The following is an 18,297-nucleotide window of genomic DNA, read 5'->3' as shown; positions in this document are numbered from 1 at the left end:
TCCGGGTAACACTCATCTCCTCTCCCTGCCACCGGTAACATGGCGGCCCAGCTCTCGCGAGATCTCCGGTTCCGCCTCTCCACGTCTCCAGATCTTGTTTACTTCCGGGTGTCAGGCTCAGCAGTGTAAAGGCGGCTGCCCCTCCACCACCACCTGACTGTCTGACTCTGGGGCCAATCAAAGCCAAAGGGGCAGGATAAAGGTGGCAAAAGAGGGGCAGTACATGGGGGCAGGATATAGGAGCTGTATACAGGTGGCAGTGTACAGGATATAGTAGTATACAGGGATAATTATATAGGAGATAGGAAGAAAGAGCCAGGGCATAGGAGCAGTACACAGGGGCAGTATACAGAAGGTAGAATGGCAAGCACAGGTGTAGGCAGCGGAAACCTGACAGCAGCTGATTGGGGCGGCTTTGAAGACAACATGCAGGTACTTCATGATCCATCCAGTGACCCACATCTGCTCTCTGCCTGGGTTCTGGGTGATGGAAATCATCATTATTCTTATTTTTTTGTATAGAGCGGGAGCGGAGCGGCTGTGATTGATATGGAGAATATGGATGACACATCGGGGTCCAGCTTCGAGGATATGGGAGAGATTCACCAGAGGATGAAGGAGGATGAAGAGGAAGTGGACGCAGTCACAGAGGAGGGTGAAGAGGATGGAGCCTTTCTCGGGATGAAAGGAATCAAGGGACAGTTAGGACGGCAAGTAGCGGATGAGGTGAGACCGCAGTTACCCTGTGGGTGGGTGTTTTGCGGACCGATCAAGCCCCTGTCCTTTGCTGTCTGTCAGTGTTATGTCATCTGCATCTGTTCCTCCTTCTCAGATGTGGCAAGCAGGGAAAAGACAGGCATCTAAGGCATTTAACCTTTACGCAAACATAGACATCCTACGTCCATACTTTGATGTGGAACCAATACAGGTCCGGAATCGGTGAGTCCGCAGTTTCTTACTCTGAGATACCAGCACAAAGCTGTAATAAGCTTTACCCCATACATCCGTCACTGAAGATGACATTTGCTCCAATCCTTGTTTATTGATTTGGAAAAAAAATTAAACGTTGAATGAGAGTGGGATGTGACAGTAACTCTGGTACGCACTAAAGCACATTTTCTGTAGGGTCACGTTGCTATGAATATTAATGCTGAAAGGATGATGCTCGCAGCAGATATAAAGCAGCAGTATCTCATACTATATATATATATTCCTGTCATAGGTTGCTGGAGTCCATGATCCCAGTGAAGATGATTAACTTCCCCCAGGTGAGTACGTCATACAAGGGCTGCTCTGTGGTGAGCATATTGCCGGAGCCAGCATTGGAAACATCAGTGAATATCAGTAGTGATGATGGACAAGACGTTAAGAGGCTCCTTCTAATTTTATCTCTGCAGAAAATTGCTGGGGAGCTGTATGGCCCGCTCATGTTGGTGTTCACCATGGTGGCTATCCTTCTGCATGGAATGAAATCGTCAGGGACTGTCATCGTAAGTGGAGTCTCAGTGGTACAGGGGTAGATGTAGGGTAACAGGAACAAACTAGAAGTTATGGTGGAACTTGCTGGACCACTAGTGAAAAGACTGATGGGACAACAAAGAAAATGTGATGCAACTGAGAGGAAAAAATATAGGAGAGAAGGAAAAGATATGAGCAACATTAGAGGCGAGAAAGATATAACCCAACAGGATGTCTGAGATGCAATATGTCTGATATGCAGAAACTCTTGAGGAGACCGTAAGTAATGGGTGGACACTCACAGCATTGTGTTTCTTTGCCTGACAGGTAGAGGGCACTCTAATGGGCACTGCCATCGGTACATGCTTTGGATATTGGATGGGAGTCTCCTCATTTGTTTACTTTGTTGCCTATTTGTGTAACGCTCAGATCACCATGCTGCAGACCCTGTCACTATTGGTGAGTACACTCTGTGGAGCAGTCTGATCACCTAGCATGTTAATTAATTGTGTAAGGCTCAGATCACCATGCTGCAGACCCTGTCACTATCGATGAGTATACACTGTGGAGCAGTCTGATCACCTAGCATGTTGCCTATTTGTGTAAGGCTCAGATCACCATGCTGCAGACCCTGTCACTATTGATGAGTATACACTGTGGAGCAGTCTGATCACCTAGCATGTTGCCTAATTGTGTAACGCTCAGATCACCATGCTGCAGACCCTGTCACTATTGGTGAGTACACTCTGTGGAGCAGTCTGATCACCTAGCATGTTGCCTATTTGTGTAACGCTCAGATCACCATGCTGCAGGCCCTGTCACTATTGGTGAGTACACGCTGTGGAGCAGTCTGATCAATGAGCTGTGTTGCCTGGGGGTTGGCGCTGAGCTGTGTGTGTGTGTGTGTGTGTGTGTGTGTGTGTGTGTGTGTGTGTGTGTGTGTTGGGAGAAATCTGGCTCTATGTGTTCCTGATTATAGTAACCATGATTATCAGCTGTAAAGGGATAACTTTTACTTTTAACCATCTACATTCAATGAAACCAACAGGTTCTCCATGTACCACCAGTAATTCTATATTAATGTTACTGTGTATTGTCCCCTTGTAAATGGATGAGGATGGTAAGGGATCTGTGTCCACAAAGACTTATCCTTAAATTGTGTAAAAGATAATAATTGTCTTCTGAAACATACCAGCTCTTGGTGGGGACACGTCGGGGAGTGGGAGTCAGTGTCTTTGGGGCATGCACTTGCAGGATGTCTGTGTGTACACGCCGTGCATAATGTGTGGGGTTGATGCTGACCTTTGGCCTTAATTGTTCCTTTTATTTTAGGGATATGGATTATTTGGGCATTGCATCGTCCTCTTCATCACGTATAACATCCATTTCCATTCACTCTTCTACATCTTCTGGCTGTGCATTGGGGGCCTGTCTACACTGCGCATGGTAAGGTTATTGTTACTTCCCCAGCGTACTGTATCCTCCCAGGTCAGACTGACTAATGAATGACTGTTCTGTATCACACTGTAGGTGGCGGTGTTGCTGTCTCGCACTGTAGGTCACACACAGCGACTAATCCTTTGTGGCTCTATTACTGCACTGCACATGTTGTTCCTACTCTACCTGCACTTTGCGTATCACAAGGTTGTAGAAGGTAAGAACAGAACGAGACCTGAGCTTATAGATCGATACACATTTGATCTTTGGGGGGCATATGTAAATGCCCCCTAAGTGAGATTAATTTTTTATTTTATCCGGGAACCCAATGTCAAAATGGAAATTGTCAATAACTGAGCCTGTTTGGTAATGGTGCGCAATATCAGGAAGCACCTCCTCCTTCAGGTACTGTTAAGTAATGTTACCAGGAGGAGGTGATGTACGAGTGGGGTTCAGGTTGTTTCTGAGATTAATCTAATTCACTTTTGGTTACGCTCAGAATATGAAAGGCTTGTCTGTCCAGATGTTTATCCCTGGGATGGAGAAGTATAGTAGAAAGTTGTATGGAAACCGGATCAGGTTTCTTATTGTTTCCCCATAAATTTTCATTCTTAACTACTTGGTTAAACAGCCCACCTTGGCTGCAGGATCGGTAAGACCAGCAAGAGGTGGTGGGAAACATTTAGTTTAAATTGCTGGCACCAAATACCAACTTAATATATACTTTATAAGTATTCTCTTTCAATCAGCCTGAAGATGGAATGTTTAGATATACAGGGTGTTTCAAAAAGATTTCACGATAGCAACATGTTACAATTACACAAAAAGTTAGAAACGGTTTAATGAGTTATCAAACTTTACTATCCATTTTATCAATGCTCTATGTGCCCTCCACCTGCCGTATGGGCAGCATCAACATCATAGTTGAATTAGTCCCAAACACCTCTCAGAGTTTCTTTTTCCATTAAAGTCACCGCTGCCGTGACTTTGGTTTTGCGGTCATTCAGATTAGTTGCTAATGTTGGCACAAAGACACAGTCTGATGTTTCCCAACAAGAAAAAGTCACAGGGTGTAATGTTTGGGGATCTTGGGGGCTAAGAGAGTAGCGCCAAGTCTTGGGATCCTACGCAACCTATCCAACGTTGAGACAGTATGTCATTTAGAAAACATCAAACATGCAGATGCCAATGTGGCAGTGCTCTCCATCTTGCTGAAAAATGAAGTAATTGGAATCTTCATTAAGTCTTGGAAAGAGGCAATTCTGCAGCATTATGAGATGGGTTCGACCCATAACTGTATTTCCCACAAAAAAGAAAGCGCCATAAACCTTTCTTTGAGAAATGGCACAAAATACGTTCACTTTAATGGGAATCACGCTCATGCTCTACAGTTTCGTGTGGATTTTCTAATCCCCATATGCGCTCATATTGTGACGGTTTACTTTACCGCTTAGATGAAACGACTATGCAGAAAACTCTCTTGAATTCTTCTCACGTTTTACTCTGAAATGCGTGATCGCCCTGTGCGCTTCCCCTTACATAACCAGCCCGTTTCCTCAAAGTGTCGGAACCAATGACGAATGCTCTTTTGGCATTGGTGGATCAATGCCAAAACACCGTTAAATCCTACGCTGCATCGCAATTATGGATTCAGTTTTGCTGGGAACCCTATCTTGCAAACAACTGGGGCTAGGGGCTGTTGCTGAGCTGGGAGAGGCATCTAGCAGTAGTCATTTGAAACTCTATGCCCAACCCTTTCAAGTGGCAAGAGTTTAATTCATGGGCGGTTCGTTGTTGCCGAGATATTGTGATTTCAAATCGTGTCTATCTTTTTGAAACATCCTGTACAGTACATGGTGTATTGGGTTTAGAGTGGATTGTCTGGCAAATGACAATATTGGAGAGAAAACAACTTTGCAGAAGACTCTTGTGTGGGTGCACTCTTGTTATTTGTTATATGATTATTTATTAAGACATAGCTTTTATTAATTCATTTAAAATAAATCCTCACTCTTATACTCCACCTTATTTGGTTAATAGGATATATTATATCTATATGCACTAAAAGTGCTTAAAAAATTGGAAATGTTCTGGTTAGTCTAATCACCAAAAAAGACTTGTAGGGGGATATAGACACTGTAGTTCTATATCCAATCCTAACCAACCAGCACAAGCTTTAAATATCTGGTAGAAAGAAGGAGAAAACAGAAAAGAAGAGGAAAGAGAAAAAAAGGGAGGGGAGAGAAAAAGTGGTGATCCTGCTGTTGGTATCCGGTCGGAGGGGGTCATTAATTACAACACCGGGTATTCTCTGGGGGTCTCCCTCACAGGTACTGACCCAGCCCACCACCGTTTTGCTTCCAAGATCAGACGAGATCGGGCTCTGTCGGTGGGGTATGGTAGTAACTTTTGACGCAATTGGTCGACCCACCAATGAGAATGCACCGAATAAAGATTGCAGAGAAAGGAAAATGCGGATCTGCTGTCTACGTTAGACGCAGGTTTTCACCTGTGAATCATAAATGAGAGTCCGCTGATCTAAGAAAATTAAATGCTGCAGATGAAGATAAAGGTAGGTTAAAGGGTGAGAGTACACATTCAGTATATGCTGAAATATCGCCTATATTAAATTAACACCAGTTGATCCCACCTATAACTGCCATATACTGTACCGCTAGGCAAGGAACAATATGCGATCAATGTCGCAGAGATCGGGTGTTATTTACAATAGGTACTAACAAATTGTTTGATAACTTAGACATACATACATACAACGGAGCTGTGAGGGAAAAATGGCGCCAGTGTGCTGAAGGAGATAGCTCCTCATGCACACCACACACTGCGGTCGCTGATGGGTGCAGGGCGCTGGGGGGGGGCGCCCTGAGCAGCAATACTGACACCTTGGCTGGCAAACTGGCACCATATATAGCCCCAGAGGCTATATAGGTGCTTTTTAACCCCTGCCAGAATCCATAAAAATGCGGGAGAAAGTCCGCGAAAAAGGGGCGGAGCTATCTCCTTCAGCACACTGGCGCCATTTTTCCCTCACAGCTCCGTTGGAGGGAAGTTCCCTGGCTCTCCCCTGCAGTCAATACACTACAGAAAGGGTTAAAAAGAGAGGGGGGGCACAATTTAGGCGCAGTATACAATATATATAGGCAGCTATAAGGGAAAACACTCTTTATATGTGATATCCCTGTGATATATAGCGCCCTGGTGTGTGCTGGCATACTCTCCCTCTGTCTCCCCAAAGGGCTTTGTGGGGTCCTGTCCTCTGTCAGAGCATTCCCTGTGTGTGTGCTGTGTGTCGGTATGGCTGTGTCGACATGTATGAGGAGGATAATGATGTGGAGGCGGAGCGAATGCCTGTAAATGTGATGTCACCCCCTGCGGGATCGACACCGGTGTGGTTGGACTTATGGAAGGATTACGTGAAAGTGTCAACTCCTTACACAAAAGGTCGACGACACAGAACAGCCGGCTACTCAGCTTGTGCCTGTTCCAGCGTCTCAAATGTCATGGGGGGCTCTAAAAACGCCCGCTACCTCAGATGGCAGAAACAGATGTCGACACGGATACCGACTCCAGTGTCGACGACGATGAGACTAGTGTACCCTCCAAATAGGTCCACCCGTTACATGATTGAGGCAATGAAAAATGTATTACACATTATGATAATACCCCAGGTACCACATAAAAGGGTATTATGTTTGGTGAGAGAAAAACTACCAGTAGTTTTTCCTGCATCTGAGAAATTAAATGAGGTGTGTGAGGAAGCGTGGTCTTCCCCCGGTAAGAAATTGATAATTTCTAAACGGTAATTGGCAGCGTACCCTTTCCCGCCAGAGGATAGGTCACGTTGGGAAACACCCCATAGGGTAGATACAGCGCTTACACGCTTATCAGAAAAGGTGGCACTACCGTCTCCGGATACGGCCGCCCTGAAGGAACCTGCTGATAAAAAGCAGGGGGTTACCCTGAAAGATATAGTCACACACCCGGGCATTATATTGTGACCAGCCATTGCTTCGGCATGGATGTGCAGTGCTCCCGCTGCGTGGTCAGATTCCCTGTCGGAAAATAACTATGGATAGGGACAATATTTTGCTGACAATAGAGCATATAAAAGACGTGGTCTTATACATGCGTGATGCACAGAGGGATATTTGCCGGCTGGCATCAAAAATAAGCGCTAGGTCCATTGCCGCCAGACGGGGGTTATGGACTCGGCAATGGTCAGGCGATGCCGACTCGAATCGGCACATGGAAGTTTTGCCCTATAAGGGGGTAAAACTGTTTGGGGATGGTCTTTCAGACCTCGTTTCCACAGCTACTGCTGGGAAATCGACTTTTTTGCCACAGGCTACCCCACAACAAAAGAAAGCACCGTATCATCAAGTACAGTCCTTTCGGCCCCAGAAAAGCAAGAGGGCTAGAGGCTCATCCTTTCTGCCGAGAGGCAAAGGTAGAGGAAAAAGCTGCAGCACACAGCTAGTTCCCAAGAGCAGTAGTCCTCCCTGCGTCAGGTAAGTCCACAGCATGACGCTGGGGCTGCTCAGGCGGACCCGGGTACGGTGGCGGCCCGTCTCAGAAATTTCAGCGCCCAGTGGGCTCTCTCACATGGATCCCTGGGTCCTTCAAGTAGTATCTCAGGGGTACAGGCTGGAGTTCGAGACGTTCTTCCCCCCGCCGTTTCCTAAAATCTGCCTTACCGGCACCTCCCTCTGCCAGGGAGGCGGTGTTGGTGGCTATTCAACACTATAATCACAACAAGTGATTGTCAAGGTGCCCCTCCTTCAGCAAGGAAGGGGTTACTATTCCACAATGGTTGTGGTACCGAAACAGAACGGTTCGGTGAGACCCATCTTAAAATTAAAATACTTGAACTTTTATATCAGAAGATTCAAGTTCAAGATGGAATCGATCAGGGCGGTTATTACGAGCCTGGACGAGGGGGATTACAGGGTCTCTCTGGACATCAAGGATGCGTACCTGCATGTCCCCATTTACCCTCCTCACCAGGAGTACCTCAGATGTGTGGTACAGGACTGTCACTATTAGTTCCAGACGCTGCCGTTGGAGTTGTCCACGGCACCGAAGGTCTTTACCAAGGTAATGGCTGAAATGATGATACTCCTTCGCAAGAAGGAAGTTTTTATTATCCCGTACTTGGACGATCTCCTGATAAAGGCGAGGTCCAAAGAACAGTTGGTAGTGGGGGTAGCACTCTCTCGGGAAGTGCTACAACAGCACGACTGGATTCTCAATATTCCAAAGTCACAGCTGGTCCCGACGACACGTCTTCTGTTCCTGGGAATGATTCTGGACACAGACCAGAAAAGAGTGTTTCTTCCAGTGGAAGCACACGAGTCCTGGAAAAAATGGTAGCTTCGTACGAAGCATAATTCCATTCGGAAGGTTCCACGCAAGGACGTTCCAGTGGGACCTGTGGGACGAATGGTCCGGGTCCCATCTACAGATACAACAGCGGATAACCCTGTCGGCAAGAAACAGGGTGTCGCTGCTCTGGTGGCTGCAGAGGGCTCATCTACTAGAGGGCCGCAGATTCGGAATACAGGACTGGGTCCTGGTGACCACGGAGGCCAGCCTTCGGGGCTGGGGTGCAGTCACACAGAGAAGAAATTTCCAAGGAGATTTCGCTTCACATAAATATTCTGGAGCTAAGGGCCATTTACAATGCCCTAAGCCAAGCAAGGCCCCTGCTTCAGAACCAGCCGGTACTGATCCAATCAGACAACATCACGGCGGTCGCCCATGTAAACACAGGGTGGCACAAGAAGCAGGATGGCGATGGCAGAAGCCACAAGGATTCTCCGATGGGCGACCTACACCCGGGAGAATGGGGACTTCTTCCAGAAGTTTTCCAAATGCGGGTAAACCGTTGGGAATGACCATGGGTGGACATGATGGCGTCCCGCCTCAACAAAAAGTTGAAAAGATATTGCGCCAGGTCAAGGGACCCTCAGGCGATCGCTGTGGACGCTCTAGTGACACCGTGGGTGTACCAGTCGGTTTATGTATTTCCTCCTCTACCTCTCATACCCAAGGTACTGAGAATAATAAGAATGCGAGGAGTGAAAACCATACTCGTGGTTCCGGATTGGCCAAGAAGAGCTTGGTACCCGGAACTTCAAGAGATGCTGGCAGAGGACCCTTGGCCTCTGCCGCTCAGACAAGACCTGCTGCAGCAGGGACCCTGTCTGTTCCAAGACTTACCGCGGCTGCGTTTGACGGCATGGCGGTTGAACACCGGATCCTAAAGGAAAAGGGTATTCCGGAGGAAGTCATCCCTACCCTGATCAAAGCCAGGAAGGATGTCACCGCAAGACATTATTACCGCATTTGGCGGAAATATGTTGCTTGGTGTGAGGCCATGAAGGCCCCGAGGGAGGAATTTCAACTGGGTCGATTCCTACACTTCCTGCAAGCAGGGGTGACGTTGGGCCTCAAATTGGGGTCCATCAAGGTCCAGATTTCGGCTCTGTCGATTTTCTTCCAGAAAGAACTGGCTTCACTGCCTGAAGTTCAGACTTTTGTCAAAGGAGTTCTGCATATTCAGCCTCCTTTTGTGCCCCCAGTGGCACCTTGGGATCTCAATGTGGTTTTGGCATTCCTGAAATCACATTGGTTCGAACCACTTAAGACTGTGGAATTAAAATATCTCACGTGGAAAGTGGTCATACTGTTGGCCCTGGCTTCGGCCAGGCGGGTTTCAGAATTGGCGGCTTTGTCTGTCTTGTAAAAGCCCTTATCTGATTTTCCAGATGGATAGGGCAGAATTGAGGACTCGTCCTCAGTTTCTCCCGAAGGTGGTCTCAGCTTTTCACTTGAACCAACCTATTGTGGTGCCTGCGGCTACTAGGGACTTGGAGGATTCCAAGTTGCTGGACGTAGTCAGGGCCCTGAAAATCTATGTTTCCAGGACGGCTGGAGTCAGAAAAACTGACTCGCTGTTTATCCTGTATGCACCCAACAAGCTGGGTGCTCCTGCTTCTAAGCAGTCTATTGCGCGCTGGATTTGTAGCACTATTCAGCTGGCGCATGCTCTGGTAGGATTACCGCAGCATAAATCAATAAAAGGCCATTCCACAAGGAAGGTGGGCTCATCTTGGGCGGCTGCCCGAGGGGTCTCGGCTTTACAACTTTGCCGAGCAGCTACTTGGTCAGGGGCAAACACGTTTGCTAAATTCTACAAATTTGATTCCCTGGCTGAGGAGGACCTGGAGTTCTCTCATTCGGTGCTGCAGAGTCATCCGCACTCTCCCGCCCGTTTGGGAGCTTTGGTATAATCCCCATGGTCCTTACGGAGTCCCCAGCATCCACTAGGACGTCAGAGAAAATAAGATTTTACTCACCGGTAAATCTATTTCTCGTAGTCCGTAGTGGATGCTGGGCGCCCATCCCAAGTGCGGATTGTCTGCAATACTTGTACATAGTTATTGTTACAAAAATCGGGTTTTGTTGTGAGCCATCTCTTCAGAGGCTCCAATTGTTATCATACTGTTAACCGGGGTTCCTATCACGTGTTATATGGTGTGGCTGGTATGAGTCTTACCCGGGATTCAAAATCCTTCCTTATTGTGTCAGCTCTTCCAGGCACAGTTCCTAACTGAGGCTTGGAGGAGGGTCATAGGGGGAGGAGCCAGTGCACACCAGATAGTCCTAAATCTTTCTTTAGAATGCCCAGTCTCCTGCGGAGCCCGTCTATTCCCCATGGTCCTTACGGAGTCCCCAGCATCCACTACGGACTACGAGAAATAGATTTACCGGTGAGTAAAATCTTATTTTTTCTGACTCTGGGTGCACCACCAGGTACTAACAATTGTAGGTATACCTACCATACATATTTACTTAATTCTGGTTTAATAAGTTATCTCTGAAATCTCAGGGCTGGTGCGGGGTCACAACCTTGTTTATGGACAAATGACAATATTGTAGATAATCTGATATAAAACGGTACATGTACTAAAAATTCAAGTTTTAGTGTTTCTCAAAGCAACCAGTCAGATTCTAGCTGTAATTTCTCTATTGCACCACAGACAGAATCTGATTGGTTGTTATAGGCACCACCTCCACTTGTCTGTTTTAGAAGCTTTAGTAAATCTCCCCTTAGCAGGGTCAGTGCTAGGATGTTCGTCGCCCCCTCTGAACTATAAATTTTCGCCTTCCTACAAATATGTCCGTTTGACATATCTCATATTTTAAAATATGCATAGTTGACAGAAAGAACTCCAGGATTTCCTCTGCTGCAAGACTGAGGGTCACCCCCTTCTCACCCCAGGCCAGGGTTGGTCAAGACTTTCCCCTGGGGGATGGATTCTTCAGAAGGCTTGAGAAAAGGGCCCATACGTTTTTCAAAACTGTACACCTCTGTCCTTGTGGGAATCGAATCCCAGCTGAATGCTATGGGGGGAATTCAGAGTTGAACGCAGTAGCAAATTTGTTAGCAGTTGGGCACAACCATGTGCACTGCAGGTGGAGCAGATATATCCAATTGTAAATGGCAACATAATTTGCTGCGCTATATAAGAAACTGTTAATAAATAAATAAATATAACATGTGCAGGGAGAGTTAGATTTGGGTGGGTTATATTGTTTCTGTGCAGGGTAAATACTGGCTGCTTTTTTTTTAGACTGCAATTTAGATTTCAGTTTGAACACACCCCACCCAAATCTAACTCTCTCTGCACATGGTTTTGCCCAACTGCTAACAAATTTGCTGCTGCGATCAACTCTGAATCACCCCCTATGTTTGTTAATCAATGACCATACCACTAGCCAGGGTTGGCCATTGACCTTCGCTGTTTCAAAATGATCAATGGCAGATGCCCGATGTTAAATACCTTTGCCATCAATGAGGGAGAACCAAATGGTCTCCCACGATCGATGGTGCAGACCCATCAGATGTTTCCCTGCCATCAATGGTGAAACTATTCAACATCGGGTGGAGACCATCATTGGTTTTGAATGGTCCATCCTTAGTGGGGCTCAATGAATGACAAGTGTGATAGTTCAGCTAACAGTGGATGGTCCTTTTGGGGAGAGCTGAATATTCCAGGGGGAAGCTTTGGCCAAACCTGGGGAGAAAGGGGCGACCCCGAGCCGTGATGCGGAGGGAAGCCTGAAGACCATACCTCCCTATGGGGCCTTCCTTCCAGGCTTTGGCAAGGGTGTACCTAAAGAATCTCTTTTCCCTTCATTGGGCCATTTGGCACTAAGGTGATGGGGAGTAACGGATCCCTTCTCCTTTCTAGAGGATCCAAAGTCCCATGCCCCCAGCACAGATTTTGCACTGCACTGGGTGTTTGAAGCCATGCAACTCTGGCTTCTCAAAAAAAAAAAAACCAGCTCACAGTGGATAGCCGGCTGCTGACAGAGGAAGTCTCATGCACTGCTTGCTGCGTGGTACCGGCCCTGACCCCAAGGCATTTTTGTGGCAGACATTATAGATAGATGCTTGAGCTTCAACAATTTAATCATTTTAAAAGAGTTTGGAAGAGATAAAAGGAAGTATTTCAATGGAAGGAATTAAAAAATATTTAAGTTCTGCGTCTGGTATTGCTGAAAATGAACAGCAAGTCCCTGCCCCCCGTTGGTGACCTACAGATTGGATTACCAGATTCTGAAAACCTGGAATTATCCTTATAGAAGGAAGGAAAGGTGGAACTGTGGCTGGCTTGTATTTCAATGTACACATTTCCCATTGCTGTACCTGGGTCAAGGGCAAGGTCGGGTTGTTTTTAATGTTTCAGAGCCTGACCATTTTGAGGCCCCAGGATATGGATATCCAGAGCTTCTGTTCTGGATACATTACATTTAAATGTGGAGGTTAAGGAGAGGAGGATCTCACCTACAAGTAATGACAGTATACATTTCCTCTGATCACTCAATCCAGATGATGTCCTCACACAGGTAGCAAGGGATTCTATCATAGGGGGAAATTTAATGGAGTTCACGATCATTCTTGCCTTGTCCCATAGATATAAGCAAGTTGTTCCTATTAATTGTTAGTCTAGCCAAGGGGTGGTATATAGGATTGTATCGCTGAGAGGAGTTGTCAGCTAAAACCATGGGCCGGTAGGGTTTTCTCTGTTAGGGGGAGATGTACTAAGCTTTGAAAAGTGCTAAATACCACAGTGATAAAGTACCAGCCACCCAGCTCCTAACTGTCATTTCTCTAACGTCCTAGTGGATGCTGGGGACTCCGAAAGGACCATGGGGAATAGCGGCTCCGCAGGAGACTGGGCACAAAAGTAAAAAGCTTTAGGACTACCTGGTGTGCACTGGCTCCTCCCCCTATGACCCTCCTCCAAGCCTCAGTTAAGATTTTTGTGCCCGAACGAGACGGGTGCAGGCTAAGGGGCTCTCCTGAGCTGCTTAGTGTAAAAGTTTAAAGTAGGTTTTTTATTTTCAGTGAGACCTGCTGGCAACAGGCTCACTGCACCGAAGGTCCGGAAAATCGGCGGCAGAAGACGTCTGTCTTCAATAAGGTAGCGCACAGCACCGCAGCTGTGCGCCATTGCTCTCAGCACACTTCACACTCCGGTCACTGAGGGTGCAGGGCGCTGGGGGGGGCGCCCTGAGACGCAATAAAAAAACCTTTTTTTGGCAAAAAAATACATCACATATAGCTCCTGGGCTATATGGATGCATTTAACCCCTGCCAATTTTTCCATTAAAAAGCGGGAGAAAGGCCGCCGAAAAAGGGGCGGAGCCTATCTCCTCAGCACACTGGCGCCATTTTATTCCTCACAGCTCCGTTGGAGGAAGGCTCCCTGACTCTCCCCTGCAGTCCTGCACTACAGAAACAGGGTAAAACAAGAGAGGGGGGGGCACTAATTTGGCATATTAATATATTGTTATGCACACCAGTGCCTGCAGGAATGTACTGGTGTTTGAACTGTTATGCACACCAGTGCCTGCAGGAATGTACTGGTGTCTGAACAGAGAGGGATGCAAAACAAATGAACTCACAGACAGACTGGGAAATATGACATAACGTACACAGAAGGTGATAGGGTAACAAAACCAACACAGAGTGAACAGAGAAGCCCAGAGGCTAAGAAACTGGGTGTCTCCCTAGTATTAGAAATGCTCAGATGGAAAAAGCAAGATGTTGTGTTTTAATACGTAGAGAACCCGAAATGCTGTTGCTAAGGGCAACAGCAAAACCCTAAAGGGTTACCAACGGGTGTGGCAGTAAACTCCTTGGTCAGAGATGGAATAATAGACACAAGGAGAGTCTCCACAATCCTAATTCTCACTTGCAGGGCCCAGGTTCAGCTTACTGCCACTAAACTGACACATGGACGCCCTGCACAGTGAGAGAGGATTATGCAGGCAGGTCTGAAAGTACAGCCACAAACCTGCTGGGTTCACAGAATAGCAAAAGAACCTCAGCAGGCTAAATGACTGACTCCAGTCTTACTGCTAGGTCTGGATTGGCAGAGTGTAGTACCAAATCCCCAGGCCTATTTGCAGTAAGCAACAACAAATACAAAGCTACACAGTACTGGCTAACTTTCAGGAACTGACTAACCAACAAAGATTCAGCAGCATCTGCTTAACCTGAGAAGAGGCCTTATAAAGCAGGTGCTGTCCACGCCCCCCTCAGACCTCACAGACTGTGAGCACAAAAACCAGCACCGGATCCCCTGCCTGTAACCACTGCATAGCAAAAGACCCGAACCGGAGTATCAGCTGCGCTCAGGTTACTCCGCTAGCACTTGTCTCCCGGTTGCCATGACGACGTGGCAGCACAGGGCAGGAGACCCTAACAGTACCCCCCCTCTGACGAGGGGTCAAAGAACCCCTACCACCGGGTTTATCGGGGAACTGCGAGAAGAAAGAGCGTATCAGTCTGGGGGCATGAAGATCACAACTGCGCACCCACGACCGCTCCTCCGGGCCATACCCCTTCCAGTGCACCAAAAATGACAGCCGACCCTGAACCATCTTGGAGTCAAGAATCCTTTCAACAACAAACTCCCTCTGGCCACGTATCAGAAGAGGGGAAGGTCTTCCTCTGGAAGAAGGATTACTAATCGCCCGTTTTAAAAGGGAACAATGAAATGTTTTATTGATACCCAAAGAACGGGGCAGATCTAACTGAAATGCCACCGGATTGATAACCCTGGTGATCTTATAAGGGCCGATGAACCGGGGGCCTAACTTATGAGATGGCTGTCTCAACTTCAAATTCTTGGTAGACAACCAGACGAAGTCTCCTAATTTGAAGCTGCAGGGTCTTTTCCGCTTATCAAAAACCCTTTTGGTCACTAATGACACAGACACAAGGGCTTTCTTCACTTTCCTCCAAATACCTCTAAGGACCGAAACGACAGAGGAACCACCAGGCGTGGAGTCCAGGGGGTCAAAAGAATTGGCCTTAGGATGATGCCCATACACACAAAGGAAGGGAGAGATCCCTGTAGCAGAGTGAGCCGCGTTGTTATAGGCAAACTCCGCCATTGACAGATGAGCAACCCAGTCAGTCTGACACTTGGAGACATAACACCTGAGGAACTGCTCCAAGGACTGGTTCACCCTTTCAGTCTGCCCATTAGACTGCGGATGGTAGCCTGACGACAAGCTGACAGAAATCTGGAGATCGGAACAAAATGCCCTCCAGAATTTGGCCACAAACTGGGATCCGCGGTCAGAGACCACATCAAGTGGCAACCCGTGGAGACGCACAACATGCAGCATAAATAATTCAGACAGGCGTCTGGCCGATGGCAGCCCAACCAGTGGAACGAAGTGCGCCATCTTCGAAAACCTGTCAACGACAACCCAGATGGCTGTCATCCCCGAGGATTTGGGCAAGTCCACAACAAAATCCATTGAAATGTGGGTCCATGGCTTAGATGGAATAGAGAGTGGATGTAATGGGCCAACAGGAACCCCTCTAGGAGTCTTATTTCGGGCACAGATGTCACATGCCCGAACCCACTGATCCACATCCTTAGCCACCGAGGGCCACCACACCGCCCTAGATAGCAACTCCCGAGTTCTGGCAATACCCGGGTGACCTGCAGACTTCTTGGCATGGAATTCCAGGAACACTCGCTGTCTTAACCTAGGAGGCACAAACAAAAGACCTACCGGAAGGTCTGGAGGAGCCTGCTCCTGTGCTCTAAGGACTAATGACAAGAGGTCCTGGGTAATGCCCACTTTAATACATGATGGGGACACAATGGGCAACGGCTCCTCGGTGGTCTCCTGGATTGGAGCAAAACTCTGCGAGAGCGCATCAGCCTTGATGTTTTTTGACCCAGGGCGATATGTTATCAAAAAATTAAAGCGAGCAAAAAACAAAGCCCATCGTGCCTGCCTGGCATTGAGACGCTTCGCTGACTCTAAATATGCCAAATTCTTATGGTCGGTGAGAATTGAGACCACAAACTTAGCCCCCTCAAGCCAGTGTCTCCACTCCTCGAGTGCATCCTTAATAGCCAACAATTCCCGGTTACCCACGTCATAATTCATCTCGGCAGGCGAAAATTTACGGGAAAAGTAAGCACAGGGATGAAGGCGATTATCAGACACTCCCATCTGAGAGAGCACTGCCCCAATACCCATCTCAGAGGCATCCACCTCCACCACAAAAGGACGCTCTGGATCTGGGTGTCGCAGCACCTTGGCCGAGACAAATGCCCTTTTGAGACGGGCAAAAGCCGCTTTGGCCTCACGAGACCAGTGAGCAACATCCGCCCCTTTCTTAGTGAGTACCACCAAGGGCGCCACTATAGACGAAAATCCAGCGATAAATCATCTATAAAAATTTGCAAAGCCCAGGAAACGCTGAAGCGCCTTCAAACTAGTGGGCTGCACCCAATCCAGGACTGCCTGTACCTTGGAACCCTCCATTTGGAAACCTTCTGGGGAGATAATATATCCTAGAAATGCGATTTGCTGAACTTCAAATTCGCACTTCTCCAGCTTCGCCCCAAGCCGGTGGTCTCTGAGTTTCTGGAGGACTAAGCGTACATGCTTCCGATGTTCCTCCAGGGAATGGGAGAAGATTAGGATGTCATCTAAGTATACAACTAAGAATCTATCCAAATATTCCCTGAGCACATCGTTCATGAAATCCTGGAAGACTGCCGGGGCATTACATAGCCCAAAAGGCATCACCAAATATTCATAATGCCCTGAGTGGGTATTAAAGGCAGTCTTCCATTCATCCCCCTCTCTTATTCGGATTAGATTGTACGCACCGCGTAGGTCAATCTTAGAAAAAATGGTGGCAGTACGAAGCTGGTCAAACAAGACCGAAATGAGAGGCAGTGGGTATGAGTTTTTAATCGTGATACGGTTCAATTCCCTGAAGTCGATGCAGGGTCGCAATGAACCGTCCTTTTTACCCACGAAGAAGAACCCCGACCCAACTGGAGACTGTGAAGGTCTGATAAATCCTTTAGCCAAGTTCTCCTGAATGTACTCTGCCATAGCCTGAGTCTCAGGACGTGACAGGGAGTACAACCTGCTCTTGGGAAGCTTAGCATTCGGCAACAAATCAATGACACAGTCATAGGGGCGATGGGGAGGTAGTACCTCTGCAACTTTTTTGGAGAACACGTCCGCAAAATCTGCATAACACCCTGGCAATCCTGGCAAACTTAGCTGCGAGAGCCTGACTGGAAGGCTCAAGCAACTCCTGAAACAATCAGTACCCCAACTAAGAATCTCCCCAGAGACCCAGTCAAATTGAGGATTGTGGGCCCTTAACCAGGGTAACCCCAACACCAATGGGGCAAAAGTACAGACAGTCACATAAAAGGACAATTTTTCAGAGTGTGTGGCTCCAATAAACAAAGAAATCTGGCTAGTGCAAGAGGTAATTTTACCCTGGGATAATGGTTCCCCGTTTAACCCACAAATCTCAACTTCCGACGCCAAGGGTACTAAGGAAACAGAGTGTTTCAGGGCGAATTGGCGGTCCATAAAAACCCCGTCGGCCCCACTGTCCACAAAGGCCTCAGTCTTGACAGTTTGACCGAGGATCTTCAAGGTCACCGGAATGATAAAAGTCTTCTTGGGAAATTCTGACTTCTGGCCTGACAGGATATTTCCCATCACCCTCAGGCCCTGAAGTTTTCCGGCTTTTCTGGGCATGATACTACCACATGACCCTTATTCCCACAGTACAAACACAACCCCTGCTGTCTCCTCCGCGTCTTCTCACGCGAGGAGAGGCGGGTAGCCCAATCTGCATAGGCTCCTCGGAAAATTCCTCAGAGTCTGAGGTTCCCTTGGGAAAGAAGGAAACCTCGGTCTCCCTTTCAAGCCTACGCTCTCTCAGCCGTCTATCCACCCGGATGGATAACTGCATGAGCTGATCCAAGCTATCAGGCAAGGGATATTGTACCAGTTGGTCTT

General features: G+C 47.5%; 1 protein-coding gene and 1 pseudogene across 1 annotated transcript in view; one reads left to right on the top strand and one right to left on the bottom strand.

The window, feature by feature from the left end:
* The first annotated feature begins 53 nt into the window (after nucleotides 1–53).
* Nucleotides 54–18,297, top strand: part of YIPF3 (Yip1 domain family member 3) — a 34,988-nt gene continuing 16,744 nt past the window's right edge. The window contains exons 1-8 of the mRNA XM_063918789.1: nucleotides 54–432; nucleotides 523–726; nucleotides 833–939; nucleotides 1,223–1,268; nucleotides 1,398–1,490; nucleotides 1,786–1,917; nucleotides 2,791–2,904; nucleotides 2,989–3,112. Coding sequence (XP_063774859.1) covers nucleotides 361–432; nucleotides 523–726; nucleotides 833–939; nucleotides 1,223–1,268; nucleotides 1,398–1,490; nucleotides 1,786–1,917; nucleotides 2,791–2,904; nucleotides 2,989–3,112 — 892 coding nt within the window. The 5' untranslated portion in view covers nucleotides 54–360. The remainder of the gene's footprint in view (nucleotides 433–522; nucleotides 727–832; nucleotides 940–1,222; nucleotides 1,269–1,397; nucleotides 1,491–1,785; nucleotides 1,918–2,790; nucleotides 2,905–2,988; nucleotides 3,113–18,297) is intronic.
* Nucleotides 5,185–5,303, bottom strand: LOC134912746 (5S ribosomal RNA; annotated as a pseudogene).

This window comes from Pseudophryne corroboree, chromosome 4 (genome assembly GCF_028390025.1).
Source record: "Pseudophryne corroboree isolate aPseCor3 chromosome 4, aPseCor3.hap2, whole genome shotgun sequence".
NCBI classification, from domain to species: Eukaryota; Metazoa; Chordata; class Amphibia; order Anura; family Myobatrachidae; genus Pseudophryne; species Pseudophryne corroboree.
The sequence above is the reverse complement of the archived record's forward strand: the minus strand, read 5'-3'. Positions and strand labels throughout refer to the sequence as shown.